The sequence below is a fragment of the Nannospalax galili genome, unplaced genomic scaffold (genome assembly GCF_000622305.1).
Source record: "Nannospalax galili isolate Female #2095 unplaced genomic scaffold, S.galili_v1.0 scaffold235, whole genome shotgun sequence".
Taxonomy (NCBI): Eukaryota; Metazoa; Chordata; class Mammalia; order Rodentia; family Spalacidae; genus Nannospalax; species Nannospalax galili.
Window position 1 is genome coordinate 5,635,250 of NW_008338118.1, and position 22,278 is coordinate 5,657,527.

At 40.0% G+C, this 22,278-nt stretch overlaps 1 protein-coding gene across 1 annotated transcript in view; it reads left to right on the plus strand.

Moving 5' to 3' along the window:
- Itga2 (integrin subunit alpha 2) overlaps window positions 1-22,278 on the plus strand; it is a 106,268-nt gene that overhangs the window by 77,996 nt on the left and 5,994 nt on the right. The window contains exons 16-27 of the mRNA XM_029563458.1: window positions 952-1,091; window positions 3,827-3,978; window positions 6,186-6,296; window positions 6,807-6,889; window positions 7,324-7,465; window positions 8,770-8,862; window positions 9,624-9,700; window positions 9,788-9,871; window positions 14,492-14,594; window positions 16,063-16,173; window positions 17,545-17,649; window positions 20,316-20,429. Coding sequence (XP_029419318.1) covers window positions 952-1,091; window positions 3,827-3,978; window positions 6,186-6,296; window positions 6,807-6,889; window positions 7,324-7,465; window positions 8,770-8,862; window positions 9,624-9,700; window positions 9,788-9,871; window positions 14,492-14,594; window positions 16,063-16,173; window positions 17,545-17,649; window positions 20,316-20,429 — 1,315 coding nt within the window. The remainder of the gene's footprint in view (window positions 1-951; window positions 1,092-3,826; window positions 3,979-6,185; window positions 6,297-6,806; window positions 6,890-7,323; window positions 7,466-8,769; window positions 8,863-9,623; window positions 9,701-9,787; window positions 9,872-14,491; window positions 14,595-16,062; window positions 16,174-17,544; window positions 17,650-20,315; window positions 20,430-22,278) is intronic.

The window sequence follows — 22,278 nt, forward strand, 5'->3', positions numbered from 1 at the left end:
TATTTTCACGTGAGCATTTTAGATCTAGTAAACCTGAGGACATGTTACATTTATTATTAGATGTTTTATGGCTGTTTATTTAAGAGAAGTTACAATTACATATGAACTATTAAAGCAGTCTTTCAAGTGATGCCAGGAAGTAAATGGTCCTGGATCTCCTTTTGATAATTTTCAGGAATGTGAAATTACTAATTATTGTAAATAAATAGCTAAAGGTATGTACAGGGGTCATTCTGATGAAGCAGGAATATCAGTAATAGCAGGACTCAGGGACTGTAGGTTCTAATTCTTCACTGGTAAGTACCTAGTAAACTACTAAAGCCACCAAATATCTTGTGTTTCACACATTTTTCATTGATAAAATAGAGCTATTTATTCTGTTTCAAGTGTTGAAGGAGCAAACAAGGCCATATGTTGGATTTCTAGAGAGCTGTAACAGGATCAGAAAGCACAGGTACCCTGTGATGGACTCAGTCCTCAGTCATCTCCTGCCATTAGCTTAGTTGCCAACATCTTGACCCTTGTGAACCCTGGAGGCAGAAGGGCAAAAGCCAGGACCACAGTACTCAGCCCTGTCACCCCCCCATCAACCTACCTTCCCTCTCCCTTGCCCTTGTGAGAGAAGAGAGTAATACTGATTCCCTACCTCGAGTTGGGAAGACACAGAGGGATCACGACTTAGCATTTCATTTGCAAAGCTGTTTCAGATTCCCATCCTGTGCTCATGAAGTGTTGTTTACTAAAAATAAGTTTTTAAAAACTTGCATGTGGGTTGTGCTGGCAACATGGTTACAAACAAAAAAGGCATTGTCCCTGTCTGCCATCTTTTCCTGCTCAAATTCTAAGACAAGGGGTAGATAAATTAGACAATATTGGCTCTGGGCCCTCTATGTAAAGTTCATATGTGTGCCGGGTAATAATTATATCTGTCTGTTTCCATTTGTCTTTCAGGTCACAGAGCATTGCTGATGTGGCCGTAGAAGGTTCCTTCACTCCAGACAAAATCACTTTGTTGAACAAGAATGCTGAAATAATCCTCAAACTCTGCTTCAGAGCAAAGTTTAGACCTACTGGGCAGGACAATCAAGTGGGTGGGTAGACCGAAATAACCTGTACAGAGATGGATTTGTCTCTAGCTCTCTAGAGGTTTGGGTTTACAAACCAGAAGGAGCAAGGCTCTTTACTTGCAGATGCTTAAATTGCTACACATTAGGTGCCTGAGAGTGCTTCATTATCATGGAGGGTTTGCTTAGCACGTCCTCGCTCAGCTCTAGAAGGTGACCTTCTGCTGCAGAGCATTATAACCACTGTGGCGTCAGCATGGCCTCTGCCTACTCTTGTCTTTGAGTCTCTCTTACCCACGGATCCCTCACTTAGATCCTCAGCACACACAGATTTCACTGAACTGCTGCTAGTTTTAAATCTGTGTGCCATATATTGGCTGTGTATAGGATGTGCTCAGTAAAAGCACTATTGTTCTTTTCTTAAGGAATTAATGAGCATGGAATAATGAAGGGGAGATAGAAAGCAATATATAATTTGCACCCATTGTTTTCCTTTTTCTGAATAATGTAAAGAAATGAGTAAAAACCTGAAGTGTGTCCCATCAGGTGGGAGAAAGTGAGCATGAGACTGTTGGCAAATGTCAGCAAAAATTGTCATCCTGTCTCTCCTGACTGGACAAGCCATCCTGCAGGACCTGAGCAAGGAACTGCCTGCATCCTCTTTGAAGCCATCCATCTACCTCCGTTATCTCAGCATCCTCTGTAGGCAGCAAGCAAATCAATACTTCATTCAAAGCCTCACATTTTCCCTTGCTTCTATTTTATGGGTTCGAATCCCTCCTCCATCAGATTTTGGCTCAAAATTTCAAAACGTTTCATCCATCTAGTATTTAATTGATTTGCAAACAGAGTAACTTAAAGGCTGAAACTATTCAGATCATTTGTTTGCCATGATTCATACCAATAAATACATAAGGCAAGGACACAAAGCTGAAGTTAGATTCACATCTAGCACGACTTCCATATTTTCCTACTTTCATATCTACCCAGAAGCTTTCTTTTCGGGTGTTCAAACACCGACCCAGCTTTGAATGGCATACCTCACAGACCTGCCACCGAGCAAACATCCATCTGAGTAGCAGCTGTAGTTAAGTTGCTAGTCTGCCTAAAATTAAACTGGAAAATGTATTCTATGGCAGAGACGGCTGGCTGTCCAGTCTTGGCCCGAAAGCATGAATGTGCCTTGTGTATCTTCCATATTTTGAATGTCCTTCATCTATTCTGTTGGCACACACCACAAAGCTTGCACTTCCAGAGAATTTCCTTCCCCCTGATTGGCTGATAAAGGTCACAGGCCTTCCTTGCCATTAGGCGCCTTTCACTTTGGATCTCTTACCCTGCTGTGTTCGGGTCCACATTGATAAGCTGATCATGTTAACTTGTCACTTCATTGTTTGGCCATGCCCATATGCATGAATCACATCTCAACAACTGTGAAAAGAGAATTCTGAAGGCATAGGGTTTCTATTATTTATTTAATCAGATGCATACTCCAGTTTAAGGTTAACATAAAAAGCTAATAAATCTAATAAATAAGGTATTGTTTATGAAACTATGTATCTCATCAAGCTTTTTTTAAAAAGAAGTGTATAATAATGTCCTTTTTCCAATCACCTCCTTGCCATTATTTTCCCTTTACATCATCTTTGCCACGTACTTTTAGTGTGTCCATTTGATTCTTTTATGACTTAGCCATCTTTATTGGCCTCATTAAGTCACTGAAGCTCAAAAGTATGTACAATTTTTCTGATACTGAAAAGGTAACATAAAGAGTTAGTGTCTTGGAGAACATATTCAACTCTAGAATATTGAACAAAATCTGATAAAGTAATTCCAAATAAGGCAGTTGGTATCATAAGTAGCAGCAAATATTCTAACTGTTGGGCATGTGGCCAGTGGGCTTTCTTAAAGGCAGCAGGTCTGATCATTTAGACTTTAGTTATTTTCATCAATATTCATCACACGGTTTTTCATTTTTACTTCTCCAAGTTGATATTTATCTCTGGTTGCTGAAGAAACATGGATTCAAAAAGGTTAAGTAAACTGAGCAGAATCGTGCAATTCATAAACTGGAATTACCTTTCAAACCGAAATTTCTAACTCAAGCTTATTGCTGCAGTGTTTTGTGTCTTTCTACATAAACATCTACAATGTGCCAGGTACTATGTGTGTTTGTTTAGAGATCAGAGTTAATTTTCATGATGACACTCAGATCTTACAATGGTATAGGAACAGAAAGAACATGAACTTCCTTTTCAAAACCACTCAAATTTTATTTCTACTCTGGTTGTAGACGGATTAACTCAGTAAATTCTTCTACCTCATTTAGTCTAGTTCATTATCTCAAAAACGGGATCACAATCTCAACTACCCAGACTCATCATAAACTCTGCAGCATATGAAGACATGTTCAACTGTAGGCATTCTGTGACTGGATGCATCTCTATGTTATGGAGGATGGAGTCAATACTCAGGGAAGGGGCAGCTGCCCTATGTTTGCCCATTAGCTTTCCTGAGGGCAAGTACAGGCTTCTTTCCACTGATGAAAGCCACATTTCTCTGAGTCACATTTCTTTGTATTCATGGTCACTTGCACTCTATCACATGAAATTACAGAAGCCATGTGGTCCTACCCTGTGCCTAAAGCACCAATGTAAAGACAGTTTCTTTATAGAAGAAACAATAAAGCAAGGGTGCTTGCTCCTTCACAGTTCCCTTGTTATAACTTTCCTTTGTGTTTTTTTTTTTTTTTTAAATCACAGCCATCATGTTTAACATGACACTTGATGCGGACAGATATTCATCCAGAGTAACCTCTAGGGGATTATTTAAAGGAGTTAATGAAAGATTCCTGCAAAAGAATATGGTTCTACATCAAGCGCAGAAATGTTCTGAGTTCCATATTAGCATACAGGTGAGACCTCTTTTCGCCCCATTTCTTCTAAAAGACTAAGAAATACAAACAGCCTAAGATGTAAGCTATGTGTTAGAGCATTTGCTGCAGAAGCATTAGGACTTGAGTTCAAATTCCAGCATCCATGTAAAATAGCCCAGTGTTGCTATGCGTGTCCCATAACCACACTACTATGGGGGCCAGAAACTGGAGGATTGCTGGGGCTTGCTGGTTGACTGCCAGCCTAGTTCCAGGACTAAGCTGTCTCCAGGGAATAATACAAAGAGTAATAGAACAGAGCTCTTGATGTCCTCCTTTGCCCCCCCATGTGCATATATACCACACACACACACACACACACACACACACACACACACACTAAATAATTTTTTAAATGAATGACACAGTTTTTTTAAAAAACACTCAACAGGGTGAACTTTCCACTGACAATTTATTTTAACATTTTTTCCTATCAGGTAAAAATTATAATCATTTTAAGCTACTGAAAATGAAAACCCCAAATGTGCTTTCTGCTACTGGTTTTTAAAAGGTGAATGAAAATAGATTATATAGTAAAGATTACTTGCTCTACACTTATGCCATGATTGTTATAGTTCTCATAGATCCTGAAAGTCTTACATGTAGGAAAAATGCTTCTTAGGAAAAAGATTCCAACAGGAAATTTATTTTGTAGGTTATATGAAATATGTCCCCTTAGCAACCACATAGTAATATTTGAAAGTGTCATCTACTTGGGATATCACTTTAATTAAAAAGTACTGCCTAAATGCTTTCCTAAATATAGTTCTCAGACATTCAAATACATAAGAATTTCCAAAGAAACTTTTTGAAACCCATATTTTGGGTCCTGCTATTAGAATGTGTACTTAAAGGGTTGAGTGACGTGAGGGTTTAAGAGGCACCCCTATTCTGCTGTAGATGGATGGCACAGAGATCACACTTCAAAATATGCTAAGTGGGGGTGAGGAGATGCTCAGTAGGTGAAATGCTTGCTGCGTTAGGGCCTGAGTTCAGATCCCCATGCTCATATCTTTTTTAAAGGCCACCAGGAGTGGCAGTGTGTTGCCTGTAATCCCAGTTCTGGGAGGTGGTGACAGGGAATTGCTGGCCATCCAGTCTACCACTTAGCGAGCTCCAGGTTCAGTAAGACATCTATCTTAAAATATAACATGGAAAGTGATAGAGGAAGCCACCCAGTGTATACCTCTGGCCTCCACACATACACACATGAACACACATGTATATCACACACACAAATATGATAAGCATAACATTGGAAAAATATCTACTTAATTTTTAGATGCATTAAAATCAGTTGAGTTGTTTTACTCGTTTAATTTGAAAATTTCTTTTGCTTAAAGAGAAGAGGTTAGATATTACACATGTATCAATGAAATGAAGATAGCGGATTGTTTTTTCTCAAAGAAGAAAAACTTTATTTACTGCTCACTATCTGTACCAGTTACACCCAGCGTTCCCAGTTCTCAGTCTGCTCTGGAAGCGTTTCCTCATACTCAGGCTCTCCAGAGGGTGCAAGTCTTGAAGTCTTGCTTGTGAATGGACTCTGGGGGAAGGCAGATCCAATTTCTAGAAGTTTTTCATTTATACAGACATTGTTCTGATAGGAACTCAACTGGGCCAGTGGTTGGAAACTTGTCTGGTATGTAGGAATTGCTACTTTCTGATTTTAGAGAGTACAGCCAAGGCCTTGAGGGAGGAAGAGAATCTTCTTGTCTCTGTCTTGACAAGTCAAGGCTGAGCACTTTTCCTTCTGACTCATAGTAACCCCTTTCACAGTTTTGGTCAGAACACCCAAGGACCCTTAATTCTTGGTACTAAGAATTTAAGGGCATAGCAAACAACCCAAGAAATGGGCAAGGACATAGGAAGCTGTTGAAGATAAAAATTGGACTTATCATCTAAGTATTATAAATATTTATATGTAAATAAGAGATTATTTATGATCCCTACTAAGAATTGCTGCTTCAGGCTCTTATGATAATCAAATCTCTTTAGGCTTCTGAGTATAGAGGCCAACAGCAGAACTGACACAAAAGTGCAGAAACCTTGATCATTAAAATAAGGATATTCTTCATGACTCAGCATGGATGATGTTCGTGGGTGGCGTTCTTAATTATATATACATTTGTAGGTTCCTTTTCAAGCTTCTATGACCTAGTACTCTCTCACCTCCCCTCTGTTTTTAGAAGCCCTCTGATGTTGTCAATCCTTTGGATCTGCGTGTGGACATCAGTCTGGAACACCCTGGCACTAGCCCTGCCCTTGAGGTCTACTCTGACACTGTCAAAGTCTTTAGCGTGAGTACGGCTTGTCCCCCCCACATGGAGACTGGCTATCAGGCTTCCGTAGTCAAGAGATGCTAAGGGTGCAGCCTATGTGGAATGATGTACACAGGTCCCTGGCACACCAGGTCATGAATGTAGGGACTTTTGCCTTTCTCCCTCTTCACTCCTCTACTATTAGCTCCAAGAGCCACCACAGCTCTTCCACAAATGCTGCTTGGAGAAATGAATAAAAAATAGGCCAAAAGGATTGGGCTTAACACCCACTTAAAAATTCATATAGGTTGCCTATGAAGTTCTTTGTATCCCCCTATTAGGTCTACTTTACTCTAGCTCCTGATAAGCCAAGTGTTATCTTATACTTTGTATTTATCAACTGTTTCTTTATGGTTATGCTAAACATGTGCACACACTCTTAAAACTTTGCTTTTCCATGATCTCAAGTTTTATGTAAATGGAATGAAATGTATGTATTATTTTACATTTTGTTGTTCACCCAAGAGCATGATGCTTTTTCTGTTGTAGATCCCTTTCTATAAAGAATGTGGCAGCGATGGGCTTTGCATCTCTGATCTGATCCTGGACGTCCAACAGTTACCAGCTGCTCAGTATGTTCCACTTTAAATTTCCATGTAAAATGGGGGGGGGGGGGGAATTCATTCAAAATAAAATTTTAGATTTCTTTTCCACAGGAGTATTCAAAATAGTAAAGACATTTTAAAGCTAGATTCCATTTTCTATCATTCCCATAAGCATAAAGCAATAAGAAATACAAAAGTTCTGGTATTTGGATAGCTCTTTCCCTGAAATGTAATGAAAGGAAAGAAAAGAAAGAAAGAAGAAAGAAAGAAAGAAAGAAAGAAAGAAAGAAAGAAAGAAAATTCAGTTAACATTTACTTACTTGTATTATTTTAACATGAAGGTAGTTTTCACAGTTAAGCATTTTCAAATGAATAAGAAGAATGTCTTAAATGAGTGAAGTTTTTGAATAACTTTTTTTTCTCTAATGACTTTCTCTTTCTCTTCTTTCTTGTCTTAACAGAAATCAACCATTTATTGTCAGCAACCAAAACAAAAGGTTAACCTTTTCAATTGCACTAAAAAACAGAGGGGAAGGTGCCTACAACACTGCAGTGGTGGCCAGTTTTTCAGAGAACTTGTTTTTTGCTTCATTCTCCATGCCGGTGCGTGAAAAACCCTGCAGAGCAATGCCGTGTAGCTTACTCCCTGTCCATTGCTGTCTCCCCATCCTCACACTGCCATGTCTTCAGAGTGTTCTGAAGACCCTCCTTGGCCTGGGCATGCTCAGTCCTACCTTGCAGCTTCCAGTTAGTTAAGCCACATGAGAACATAGTATGGCTCTGCATCTAGGGCAACTCTGCTTCACAGCGAGGGTCACTTTTTCCTTTACCTCAGGACTTGGCGAGAGCAGCCAGACACTCCTGTAACTCTTCTCCAGCCATCTGTGTGATGAGGCTACTAGACAGATGTGGTGCATTTGCTCTGAGTTGTTCCAGCCCCACAGCTTAGCCTGAGCTTTGCAGATCCCGCTGCTGCTGCTAGGGCGATGCATTCCAGCAAAGCCAGGCTATTAAGTTGACCTGATCACTAAACCAGTAATGCACTTGGCTGTGAGAGCCCCTTGTTAATTCCTCTGCCCTCTAGTCATGAAGAGGAAAAAAGGAAAGAAGCAAAAGCTATTTTCCAAGTGATCAAGATGATTAAAGGATTAAAAAGGGCTTCTTCCCATTTAAAGTTAATGTGAACGTGATAGATTTAGAGTTCAAAGCCTGTGCTGACCTCAGGGTTGAAATGGCTTATGCCAGATAGCAACTCTTTCTTTGTTTCTTTGTTGTTGTTTTTGAGACAGGGTGTCTCTGTAGCCCCAGCTGGCCTGGAACTCACTATGTAGACCAGGCTGGCCTAGATCTTACAGACATCTGTCTGCCTCTGCCTCCCAAGTGCTGGGATTAAAGGTGTGTACCACCATACCTGGTTCAGATAGCAACTCTTACATTAAAGAGAAAATGAACTGAGCAAAGCTGACAAAAAATTCTGTAAGTTCTTTAAAATATAAGCACCAACATGTATATTTTTTCTTCTCTTGAAAACATGCATTTCAAAAACATTAAGAAAAAAGGTATTAAGTACAAGATTTCTGAATATTTTATTAAAGTTTTTTTTGTGCTTCTACAGTATAAAAATTATGATTTCCTTCTGGGGACAAATTCAATTTTCATCTATCTTTTGGCCTCTCGGGTATATCTTTAAAGCTGGCACTAAAAATAGCATGGTTACCACTTGGGCAACACAACATTTTCATGTCTTTGGGAACAATAAACTATTTCAATATAAACCAATATCACTTCAAAAAGTCCTTGTACATCTTTCAGTGTGGGTATACACACATGCACACACACACACACATACACAAATCCACACACAGATACTATAAATTAATTGCTGCTATTTCTTTGGTCTTGTTCAGGTTGATGGAACAGAAGTAACATGCGAGCTTGGTTCATCTCAGAAGTCTGTTACCTGTGATGTGGGATACCCCGCCTTAAAGAGTGAACAGCAGGTACATTTGTATCTCCAAATCCCACGCTAGCCACACCTGAGCACGTGTGTTAAATTGCCAATATAACATTGTCTTTGCTAGATATTAGCATGTGATGGGCATCATAAGATAACCAGCTGCATACATAGAAAAAGTTTTTTCACAGAATTTATTTTCTTTAAAATAATTAAAGTAGAATTTCTTCCATGCCCCTTTTTCCAAGTACATATATAATATGGAAAGTTCTTTTGTTCAATTATGTTGACCAACATTGGTTAATGTGCTGTAAACAAGTTTCAGATCAACATAAAGCTTTGTGATTCTGACAGATAGATGTGGCTGGATAATATGCATCAGTTAAAAGTTAAACCCTCCTGATTATCTGGAAAGCAAGCTAAAATAAGCTAGACAGATAGCTACAAATTAAATTTTTAAAAAATATTTTATTTAGTATATTTATTTTATGTGTATGAGTATATTGCCTGCATGTATATAAGTGCATCCATGTCAGGCAATACCAGCAGAGGTCTGAAGAGAGAATCAGATCCCCTGGAACTGGAGTTACAGATGGTTGTTAGCTGCCATGTGAATGATGGGAATCAAACCTGGGTCTTCTGCAAGAGCAGTCAGTGCTCTTAATGGCTGAGCCATCTCTCCAGCCCACAAATTTAAAATTTTAAGACATAAAATTTAGAACTAAATGGAAATGAGTTTACTTTGCTGGGAACACTTTCTCTGGCTATAAAGCATTGTAGACTGATGAATTTTTATGTTACGTATAGGTGACTTTTACTATTAACTTTGACTTCAATCTTCAAAACCTTCAGAATCAGGCATCTGTCAGTTTCCAAGCCCTCAGGTAAGACATAATGAAATAGGGAGTTGAAGATTGACAGCATTTATGATATTTCTCTTTAATAGTATTTTCTAATACTTGTTTTAACAGTGAGAGCCAAGAAGCAAACAAAGCAGATAATTTAGTCAGCCTCACAATTCCTCTCCTGTATGATGCGGAAATTCACCTAACCAGGTAGGCAAAGCCTGCTATAGAGGTGGGTAGCTTGCTACCATTGACAGTACTGTGGTATATAAATCATTCAGCTTATGGATAAAGAAGTTCTTTATCTACTCTGTTTTAACTGATGAATTTATTTCCTACTTGCCAACTGGTGCCTGGGAACACTTTGACTCTTTAGGTTTATTGACTCAGAGCAGCACCAGAAAGGCAAAGGGAAAATGCTTTTGTCACATGCTGTGGGTAAATTCCCTTAATGGTAGTGAGCGTGCCTGCCAACCATTCTAAGATGTCGAAACAATCTCTTGGGGAACTTGAGAGCTGCCAGCACTGCATTCTCACTCTCTCCATCCTACTGTACACATGAGATGTCAAGCAATATCCCTGCTCCTGGACATGGGAGCCAGCATTTATGATATGCAGCACCATGCCTGGGACATAGGAAGGACACAGGCAATATTAAATGGAGTCACAGACTTCATAATCTGATATGAAAACTAGTCCATGTCTAGCTTCGTAATGGAAAATCCCAGACATGACTGATTACAGTCTTCTTCCAATGAGGAGGAAATGGGGGATTTTCCAAAGGAAGTCATCCATGAAGAAAGGCTTTCTTCCTTTTTCTGCCTTCCAAAGCAAGCAAACCTGAAAACAGTGGTTAAAATGTTACTAGCAGTTAACTTGAACTGTTCCAAAGGACAGGTGTCTAAGGACACAGATAACACACAAATCTTAATCCTAAGTGCTAATAGACTGATACTACCTTAGTTCACTCTTCACAAGTGAGGCTCCTTCATGACACACTGGAGAATAGCCATGCAGGTACATAGAGGCCCAAGCCTGGTGACCAGAGCTCCCACCTTCATGAAGACCGAGACCACTTCTCTATAGAGACCAACATGCAACATTGTTTTCCTAGTAAGTCTAGAGGTAGTCAGATTCTCTACTTCCTGCCTCACTTCCCCTAGCCCCTAAAAGCATAGAGAAGGGAGCACATTTGATAAATCACAGATCATAAAATGAAAAGGAGCACATGTCCTGCAGTTTGGAGCTTGAGACACATGAGCAAAGATAAAAGAATGCTTCTGTATCAAGTGAGTCATAAAGGCACAAGAAAAAACAAAACACAGCACAAGCCATCCACCCAGAGAAATTAATCAGTAACTAGTCTTCAAAGGACTCCCAGTGCTAAAACAAGTAACTGAAGACATATAAAGCTACATAGATTAGCATTACCTCATTACCTGAGGTCTTTCCTTCTTACTTAAGTGATTCTGTATTCTCCTAAACACTTTTGTTGATAAGTCTATGTTAGCTTACTCTTCTACCATGGACAATTTTTTAGATATGTTAACATGGAACAGTGTAAGACTGTACTTCTCTTTTGCTAATTGACATCTTAGCTATGTATTTTAAATTTTTTAAATTTATTTTTATTTTGTGTGTATGAGTGTTATACCTGAATGTATGTAAGTGCACCCACACCATGCAGTACCTACAGGGGACAGAAGAGTGTGTTGGATTCCTGGAACTGGAGTTACAAATGGTTGTTAGCCACAATGTGGGTGCCAGGATTCGAACCCAGGTCTTCTGTAAGAACAGCCACTTCTCTTAACCACTGAGCAATCTCTCCAGCCCTTAGCTATGACTTTTTTTTTCCAGTCTTTTTGAGACATGGTCTCACTATAGCCCCAGCTGGCCTGGAATTCACTATGTAGACTAGGCTGGCCTTGAATTCACAGAGATCCACCTGCCTCTGCCTCCCAAGTGCTGGGATTAAAGGCATGTACCACCACACCCAGCTAGCTAGGGGTTTTTTAAAGTATTTATTTTTACTTTATATGTGTTTTGTGTGTGTGTGTGTGTGTGTGTGTGTGTGTGTGTGTGTATGTGTGTGTGTGTGTGACATTCAGACCTGGTGCCTATGGAATCCAGAAGAGGATATCAGATACTCTGGAGCTGGAGTTACAGGTGGTTGTGAGTCACCATGTAGGTGCTGGGAACCAAACCCAGGTCTGTAAAAAGTAGCACATGCTCTTAACTGCTGAGCCATCTCTCCAGTCCCTCTCCAGTCCCTCTCCAGTTAAGAACATGGCAGCTCTTGCAGAGGACTCAGGTTCAGTTCCCAACATCCACATGGTTAAAAACAACCTCTGTAACTCCAGTTCCAAGGGATTCAATGCCCTCTTCTGGCCTCTGTGAGTTTGCACCCACATGGTGCACTTACATAGATGCAGGCAGAATTTATATACATAAAATAAAGTCAAAAAGTACAAAAAGAAAAAAGAAAAGCATTACATGTTTACTGATAAAAAATCCAAACATTACAGAAAAATACAAAACAAAAAGTGAGGTTAGTGTTCTCCACCTCCCTGGTAACAGTCCCCACAAATGGCTAACAGAGCTATTGTAGACTATCTACCATACACACAGTTTATCTATAAAAATATGTCCATGCGCTACATGTATATACATAACACACATGTGCACAAATATTTTACTTACCCCAAAGGAATGGTAAAACATTCTTCTCTGCCTTGTAGTGGTTTTCATATCAGGCTGTGCATATATAATACATCCTATCCCTGGATGAATCATAATTCATGTAACTACTCCAATATTAATGTTTGGTAATTTCACTTTGTTATTGTTTGTTTAGCCATCAAAATCACACTGCAAAAATTATTTTGGACAGTTTGCAAACTCTAAGAAAAAGTCAGTTACCATGTCTCTTACTAATTACCGCAATACTAGTTAAGTGTCAGCTATATTATACAAATATAATAAATGAAAATAAATATTAATAGAATTATTCAACAGGATCCTCCTGAATTCAACTCACTGCTACTATAACCCATAAGTAATTTAGGAAAAACATGTAAAAAATGGAAAAGTGTCAGATCTCTTTAAAATGCAAAAAGCAGAGCATGTTGATCAACTTAGAAGTTGGCTCTGTTTAGGGTTTACATAAACATCTGGAAGGCAAAGAGAATAATTCATGCACATAACTGGGTTTTCCATTTCCAATCCTAGTCAGTTGTCTCATTTTTCCATAAGGCTGACAAATCATTATTCTCATATATATGACACTGACAAATACCACATGTATTCACTTCTCCCTATGACAAATTATCCTTTAGAAAATTTGGAAGAACATTTTTACAAAGAGAGAGGGAAAGAGGGAGAGGAAGTAGAGAGAGAAGAGGGGGAGAGAAAGAAGTAGGGGGAAAGGAGGGATGTCTCAGCAAGCAAACAAAATTCCATCTCAGAAAATGTCCAATCCATTTTTTTAAGGAAGTGGATTGAACATTCTATAATTAAAATTTGTTTTGGCTGGAGAGATGGCTCAGTGGATAAGAGCACTGACTGCTCTTTCAGAGGACCTGGGTTCGATTCCCAGCACCCACATGGCAGCTAACAACTGTCCATAACTCCAGTTCCAGGGGAATCCGATGTTCTCCTCTGACATCTTCTGTGGGAAATGCACAACACAGGAACACTTACACACATGCAGGCAATACAGTTGTATACACGAAAAATAAAAATAATAAATAAAATATATGAAGATTTGTTGTCCCTTGGAAATACATGGAGGGACGTGCATAATGTTCTTCAGACCCCTACTCTTGACCTCGGCTCCTCTACATTCCACACAACCCAAAGAAACTGCCCTGGTTGGACTCTAGCCTCAGAGAACTGGAAATAAGTGAGAAAATGGAAGCTACCCAGCTTCTCCCATGTGCAAATGTCCTATGGGGAATCCTCTGCGCTGGGCATCATTGTGCTTGCAGACGTTAGTTGGTGATCCTAAGCCAAGAGGTCATAAGAAAATCTTTGGATCTTAAGAGTGGTTCTGTAACAGTGGAAACAGATTTAATCAACCCTCAATTCAGCCCCAAACCATTGGAGTTGGTTTGAAACAAGACAGAGATTAATACAATAAATTGATGTCCTGTTTGGAAGGAATCTGGTAATGAATGTTGCAGAAGTTAATGGCTGGCACCCTATCGCTCTATTCCAGACATAGCAAGTGAAAAACCCTGGCATACAAATCCAGTCATTCAACCAGCAAGGCCTGAGTGTCCACCTTATTAACATACCAGCCAGGGTAGGAGCAATGTGGAGAACAGTGAGACTATTCCTTTTGTACCTATTTTAAGAACTTGACAGCTGATTAAACACATGACACCTAGACTTTCCACAGAAAGACAGTGATGTGGTGTGGCTTGAAAGGAAATTGATTTAATCTCAGGAATGTACATTGGACTGTGAAACTTACAAGCATTCATGCATATTTAGTATTTTTAAATATCTTTATTATCATAATAATTCTATGTATTTGTGAGGTTCAAGATGATAATGCAATGCAAGCATACAATGCATACTAATATAATCAGGGTAGTTAGCATTTCTATCTCAATCCATCCAGACTCCAGGCAAACAGAAAGACAAATACTGCATACTCTCTCACACAAGCGGAAGCTTAAAAAGTTAGAATAATCATTTGGTGGTTTTGTAACTAAAATTAAACTGGTCTGCTTGGAATCTAAGCTAGAAGAGACTTGAAAAAAAATATGAAGCTTCAAAAGCAAAACCGAAACCAAAATAATTGGTTTTACTAATGTCATCCAACAGGTCCACCAACATCAACTTTTATGAAGTCTCTTCGGATGAGACTGCTCCTTCTTTTGTGCACAGTCTTGAAGATATAGGTCCAAAATTCATCTTCTCCCTTAAGGTTAGTAAGCTTGTTGTATGGATGACAAACCAGAAGAGAGAGAGAAAATAAAGTGGTCTGGGATGAGAAAATAAAATGAAGTTTAAATACACCAGTGGTTCTCAAACTTGGGTGTACAGTCATGTCATCCCAAGGGCTTATTCAGACAGACACTGCTAGGCCTCATCCCCGAAGGTTTTTTTGGGGAGTCGGGGGTGAGGTCTGGAAGTGTGAATCTCTAGCAAGTCCCCAGGAATGCTGTGCTGCTGCTGGTTCTGGTGCTGTACTTTGAGAAGTGCTAAAGTGGATAACAGGTAAGTAGTTGGGCTTTATGTTTAGATATGTGTCCTGGATGAGAGAAAAATGACATATTTTTAAGGCAAATATTCGTGATTAATCAAAATCGACAAGACAATACTATAATAGTATTACTGTGGCTGGTGTCTTGGAATAGAATCACCATACCACTGTATGCATGGAGTCCATTCTTGTTTAAGAAACTCAGCGACTGTACATGGTACAAATATGGGTTTTGAAAAGTCATGTGTATCTAAAATATTTTGAGTCAATATAGTACAATATTACAATATAACCATAAGTATCTATGAGTAAGCAATTATTAATCTAAAAATTGGGATAAGTTATACAGAGAATTAAAAGCCAGATACCTGTAATCCAAGCACTTAGAAGGCTAAGGCAGAATTACTGTGAGTTTAAGGACAGCCTGGGTGCAGAGAGAGAGAATAAATTATGAAGAACAACCATTTTAAGCCGGGCATAGTGGCACCTGTCTTTAATCCCAGCACTCAAGAAGCAGAGGCAGGTGGATCTCTGTGAGTTCAAGGCCAGCCTGGTCTCCATAGCGAATCTAGGCCAACTGTGGCTACAGGGAGACACTGTCTCAAAAAGACCAGATAATGAGAATAACAATAATAACTATTTTAGAAAATAACATCATAGAAACTTTGGGAAGTAAGAAAGAATTCATCTACCCCCCTGGAGTCAATACATTCTATTTCTGTGCATTTTTACTAGTCCACTAAATAGCTGGGACTCTGCAGTTTTGTTATTTTAAAAATGACAAAAGAATTTTGATTTATTATCCAGATATTGAAATTTAGAAAATGTGGATGGTATTTTGTAGCCACATTCTTTTATGGAATGTTTAATCAATTCATACTAACAGAAAAATAACATTCTTGAAGAGTATCAGCCATTGAATCAAGTGTTTTACACACACAGGTTACCACTCTTAATTCTCACTAGTGAGAATGGAAGGTGTACAGCTCATGGCCACTGATCTTTGATGATCTTTATTTTACAAATGAAAAAAACTGAAGTTAGTGAGTTTTGGATCCTTGCCCAAACCATACCACTTGTTGCTCCTGATGGTCCCTCATTTCCCCCTCATTCTTGCTGGGATCTGTGATCATTTTCATTACATTATATGCATCCCATGTGATTCTAGAATGTTTTCTTCCCTACATAGGTAACAACAGGAAGTATGCAAGTAAGCATGGCGTCTGTCACCATCCACATTCCTCAATACACCAAAGAAAAGAACCCACTCATGTATCTGTCTGAGATACAAACAGATCAGGTAAGGGTGACAGAACTGTCTATACAGACATGTGCTTTCAAGATAGAAATAATCCAGGAGTTAAGGGTGATGGTGCCTGATACTTTATAATTGGAAAACAAAGGATAACATATATACATCCCAGGTGCCAATAAACCAGCAGTAACTTCATGTTAGAAGCAGAATACTGTTGCAAGAAAATAAATGTCCTGGTTTAGATATTTACAGATGCCTGAAATTATTTCAAAGTTATGACCAAGTGGGACTTGACTTAGTCAGAGCCCTGCTAAGAGAGAAAACCGAGGAGAGGTCCAGTGTACTGTGGAAACATAGTAGGTCTACACAGCTGTAATTAGTAGCTGATCTTCAAGAAGTTGGCTTGGACTTTCACCCAGTAATACCTAGCCCTAGTTACTCATTTTTATGACCCCAATCAATTTTTAAAGAGTGGCATCTAAGCAACTAAATCAGAGTCTGAAGATAAGGTCCTAACACTGGTATTTTTGTTTCAAAGCAACCCGGGTTGTTCTACCATGCAGCTTGAGCCAAAAGCAGTGCTGTCCAGGTGTCTTAACAATGCTGTGTTGGTTGAGCTTTTTGCCGCCCTTATGGCAATATTAATCCTGAGATTAATATATCAGTATATCAGACAATCCAAACACGCCAGAGGCAAGAAAGTTGAATTGAATCACTCAATGTTTTTGTTTTGTTTTCTTCTTTTTTCTTCTTCTTCTTCTATAAATTGAGCTCATCACATACTGGCTATGTATTAGTCCGCTTTGCACTGCTACAATAAAATGCCTGAGGCTAGGTAACCTTTATAGGAGGAAAAAAAGGTTTATTTAACTCATGGTTCTGAAGATTCAAGGATATGATGCCAGCATCATTTCAGTTCTGGCGAGGGTTTCATGGTACAAGAGAGAAAGGGAAGGGGAAGGCAAAGGATAGTGCCATGCAGGAAACTAGAGTGGGACTGGAACTCTGCAAATTCCTTCTGAATACATACCTCTACTTAGTCTGTAGACATTCTACTGAGCCCCAACTCTTAAAGATCCCATTTCTTCTCCACACTGCCACCTGACACCACACTTGTAATGTGTGAACTTTGGGGGACAAACCACATGGAAATCATGTATATAAGAAGCTGGCTTGGGCTGGAGAGCTGGCACAGCCCTTAAAGGTTCAAGCTCACAACCAGACAAGAAACTGGTCTGCCTCATCATGTCCTATCAGCAGATGAGTACATCAGGCTTTACCCGAGTGAGAACAAAACACTGGGCAAGTGAGCACTGGTGAAAAGAGGCCCAGGGTACTGCAGGATTTCTTGGCATGTGAAAGGAACCTCACAAACCACCCTGTTTTCCAAATCTGATATGGCGCTCTTCTTTGTAGGCTGGAGATATCAGTTGTGCAGCAGAATTGAATCCACTGAACATAGGACAGATGCCGTCTTCTGTATCATTCAAGAGTGAAAATCTCTGGCACGTGAAAGAATTGGTGAGGAGAGGTTAACACGTGTGGTTTCCTTTAGTGATTAGCATTTGCTGAATCTGCAATCAGGGCACTTGTTTTATTCAATCAGATGATACTGTATAACTGTCTCCTCTTGCTTTTAATGACTGGTGTGAACAAGGATATAGTGAACACATATTCAAGTTCAGGCATCAAGTTCATGACATCAAAAAGACATGTGTGATGTGACATGAAGGTGGACAGGAGACTACTGGGGATGGAAGGGTACAGAGTGGTCAAAGGGAGGGAGACAATGAGGAAGGAGAATCAACATAAAACAAGGCATGTTTGAAAATGCTAAAGGGGGGCTGGAGAGCTGGATCAGCAGTTAAAAGCACTGGCTGCTCTCACAGAGGATCCAAGTTCAATTCCCAGCACCCACATGGCAGCTAAGAACTGTCCATAACTCCAGTTCCAGGGGATCCAACATCCTCTTCTGACCTATGCGGGCATTGCACAGCACAGGTACACCTACCTACATGCAGGCAATACACACATAAAAAAATAAGATAAATGAAATATTTTTTAAAATGCTTTGTGGAACCAAATGCTCCATAAATTAATTTTTAAAAAGAACCATGTGAAATTGGGCTGCTTCTGCATGGTATACTTGGGCAACATTGCAAAGAGCCATGAGGTAGCTGGTACATGCTTTAAGAGTTGAAACTCTTGGGCTGGAGAGATGGCTCAGCAAATAAGAGGACTGACTGCTCTTGCAGAGGCTCTCGGTTCAATTCCCAGCACCCACGTGGCAGCTAAAAATCATCTGTAACTTCAGTTCCAGGGGATCCGACGCCCTCCTCTGACCTCTGTGGGTGCTGCGTGACATGGGCACACTTCCATATATGTAGGCAATACACTCATACACATAATATAAAAATAATAATTTCTAGTCTAAAAAAACAGAGGTGAAGTGAAACCCTTCCACATAACCACCCTGTCTTCTGTTTGGCTAAGTATGCTACTGTCTTCTGGTTTTGCCTATCTTGCTGTCTCCTGTTCCCCAGCTGTGCCCTCTGCTCTGGGAAAGAGGTTAGACAGTCTAACAGCTTACCTGGTGCTTGCAGATTAAGTACTCAGATAAGTAAACATTAAGTAAACAATGGACCCCAAACAAGCCACAGCTTTTTCCTGTCAGTAATACAGGAATACCGTCTGGTTTTCTTTCATTGCAATTGTCTTATTTTGTGAAAGATAAGACAAAGAACCACCACCAAAAGTGGTTCTTACCATGTGCGGTAATATGCACTTACATTACACATGCTGTTACATAAACTGACAATGTTGCCATCCTTTGGCCTCTACAAAAGCCAATATGTCATAGACTGTTTTCTGGCTTTTGTCTTGTGTATATGTGAGGTATGTGTGGTGTGGTATGTATGTGTATGTGTGTATGTGTGCATGTGTGTGAGGTGTGTGTGTGTGTGTGTGTGTGTGTGTGTGTGTGTGTTTGGTGTATGTATGGTGTAGTATGGTGCATATAGTGTGGTATGGTGTGCCTTTATGTATCTGTACGGTGTATGATGCACACGTGAGTGCAAGTATATGCGCCCATGCACTTGCCAGAGCAGGATATCTGTGTGTCCCCTTCTATCACTCTCTGCCATATTGTCTCAAGATGGAATCTCCCAACTGAATTGGAAGCTCATTATTTTAGCTGGCTGGCTGGCAGGAGAGCTCTTGAGATCCACTTGTCTCTGGCCCCCAACTCTGTGGTTATGGGCCCATGTAGCCAGATCCAGCTTTTCATACGGGTGCTAAGGATTTGAGCCCAGGTCTTCCTGCTTACAGAGCAAATACTGTCATCTACTGAGCCATTTCCTTGGCACCACAGACTGTTTACTAAAGGATTTTAATTTTTTAAAGCAGTTCATAGCAAAATCATGTGGAATTTCCCATATACCTACTATCCTCACATACTCATGACTTCATCAACAAAATCCCACGACAGAGTGGTACTAATTACCTACATTAACACATCATCACCCTAAAGCCATGATTTCCAACAGGACTTGTGGTTGGAATTCAGAAAAATGTACACTATGAATTTTGAGAAGTGTATAATGGCCTGCGTCCATTAATCATAAGGTCACACAGATCAGGGTTACTGCCCTGAAAACCTTGTGTTCTGTGTTTGTCCCTTTATACCTCCCTCCCTTCTCCAACTCTGACAATCACGGATTCTTTTACTGTCATCATATTTTAATATAAGAAATCCATCTTCATCGTTGGGTTTAATGACTAAATTGTACTACATGTAGTTTATGCTCAGTAATTTACCTGCCTGGCACATTCTTGATAAACATGAGTTAACTACTGTGTTTCATGTTTGTGCTCACAAATAACAACAAACAGGTCGTGTCCTTCATTCCATGCATTTCTGTTATCGGAGGCTGTCCATACAGACAGGAAAAGGCTGGGGCAGAAGCTATGTACTTGTTATACTTTAGAGACATGGTACCAAAATCCCTTGAAGAAGAGTTATAAATACTAAAAGAACACGATATTGCCTGTTTATGAAGGGCCTTCCAGCACTGAGTTTTATCTCTTATAAAATTTTATTATTTTCCTCTCTCTCTCTCCCTCCCTCCCTCCCTCCCTCTCTCTGTGTATGTGTGTGTGTGTGTCTCCTATCGACTCCAACATGAAAGAACTGCCAAACTGCCTCCTGTGGTAACATCACCTGCTGGCTGAAAGACCTTCATATGAAAGGAGAGTACTTCATCAACATCACTACCAGACTTTGGAATGGAACCTTTGCAGCTGTAAGTATCGGCTTTGTTTACTGGGTTTATCAAGAAAGAACAAGGAAGCATGAGACCTTGTTGTCAAAAAAAAAAAAAAAAAAAAAAAAGTTCTTACCTTTTTAATGAAATAGTATTCTAGCTAATGTCAGAAGTGTCCAAACAACCACAGCAATTATACTCCTGATGGTTCTAAGTTTGCATCCCTTTCCAGTACTCACCCAGTCTGGCTTTGCCCCCGAATCATCTGCAGAGTCCATAAAGAGGTCTGTTTCTTAAACTCCACAGCAGCCCATGACATCTATGTGAATGGTATCCAGGTTGCCTTTGCTATCCTAGCTATGTACAGCATCTTCTTAGTCTCTCTCTCCTGTCCCATTTCCCTTCACATTCTCCTCCACTACACTTGAAGCAAGATGCTCATGTCCCTGTCTCTTTCCTTGAGTTTTCAGTGTCCAATTGATCTTAACCCAGTCAGAAGACAAAGCCAGCATGAGGGCTGGTCTCCCCCCATGAGAGCAGGCAACTACTCTGCTCTCCAGGTCATCCTTCCTAATGAATGAGCCCAGTGAGCACACAACCTTTAATCTCCATGAAAACTCTGATGCCCAAACAGCAGTCAGTGTTGTTTCTCCGCACAGCAGACTGAGTCTATTTCAGCAGGGACTGGGTAGCCAGGATTTCAGTCTAGCATGAAAAACGTAAGTATAGGCAGACCTCATTCAGTCTGACTGCCATTCCTTTTCCCAATGCTGGCTCTGAGTCCCCTGGGAGACTATGGCTGTCACTGGATTGTTTTTTTCAAAAAATCAAACCCCAAGTCAGACTCTGCTCCCTAGGTTTTCAGCATTTCATGATCTCCAACAATCTCCATTCTATATGAGTATAGATCTTCCTCCCAACTTGTCCCTGGAGTCAAACTATAAGCAATATGAGTGAATAAAGTCATAATACTGTAGTGAAAGACAGGAAAAAGTTGCAGAGCTAGGGAAGTGGGGTGCTGAGGAGTCTGGATTCCTTTTGAAAATCTTGTATTCCTTTGATTGTTAGTTGCATTGGCTTAAAAATCTTTGGGACAGCTCTAAGTCTTGAGATCCCACACACGCTGCTGGAAATACCTGCTTCCTTTTCTAACTGCCACAGCATAGTGCTCAGTTTTACCAATCGATTCCTGGCCTCTTAGATTTGAAGAACACATACTTTCATAATAAACTTTACCAAGCAGGAAAGAAAACTGACTTTTGCACATCAAAATGTAATCGCTCCAGCTCTCTAAGAAGCATTTAGGTTTTGAATTTGCTTAAAGCTATACCATTTTAACTATGACGCTTTGTAAAAGTACCTCTTGAGAGTTTAAAAAGAAGCAGTCCCCACCCCCCTCCGGGAGCCAAATTCTTAAGCAGTGTAGAATTTATCATTTTTCACAATGGTTATGGTAGTTAAAGTGAAAAGCCACCTGTATTAGTTACTTTTCTGTTGCTGTAATAAAATGCCATGTTCAAGGCCCCTGATGAAGGAAGAGTTTATTTAGCTATGGTTCCAGAGGAATAAACGTCCATCATGGCAAGGAAAGCACAGCAGGAGCAGCCAGAGCAGAAAGCTGAGCACTCACATCATCAAGCCCTCCCAGAAAGCAGAGAGAGCACAGGAAGTGAGATGAGGTTATGAACTCTCAAAGCCTGCCCACAGTGACATGCTTCCTCCAGCAAGGTCATGCCTCCTAAAGGGTCCACAACCCTCCCAAACAGCACCATCAACTGACCAAGTGTTGAAATACTTGAGGCTATTGGGGGACACTTCTCATTCAAAGCATCATAGCACCCTTCAGAGTTACTATATATGAAGTCCTAGGCCTCTTCCTCCTTCATGA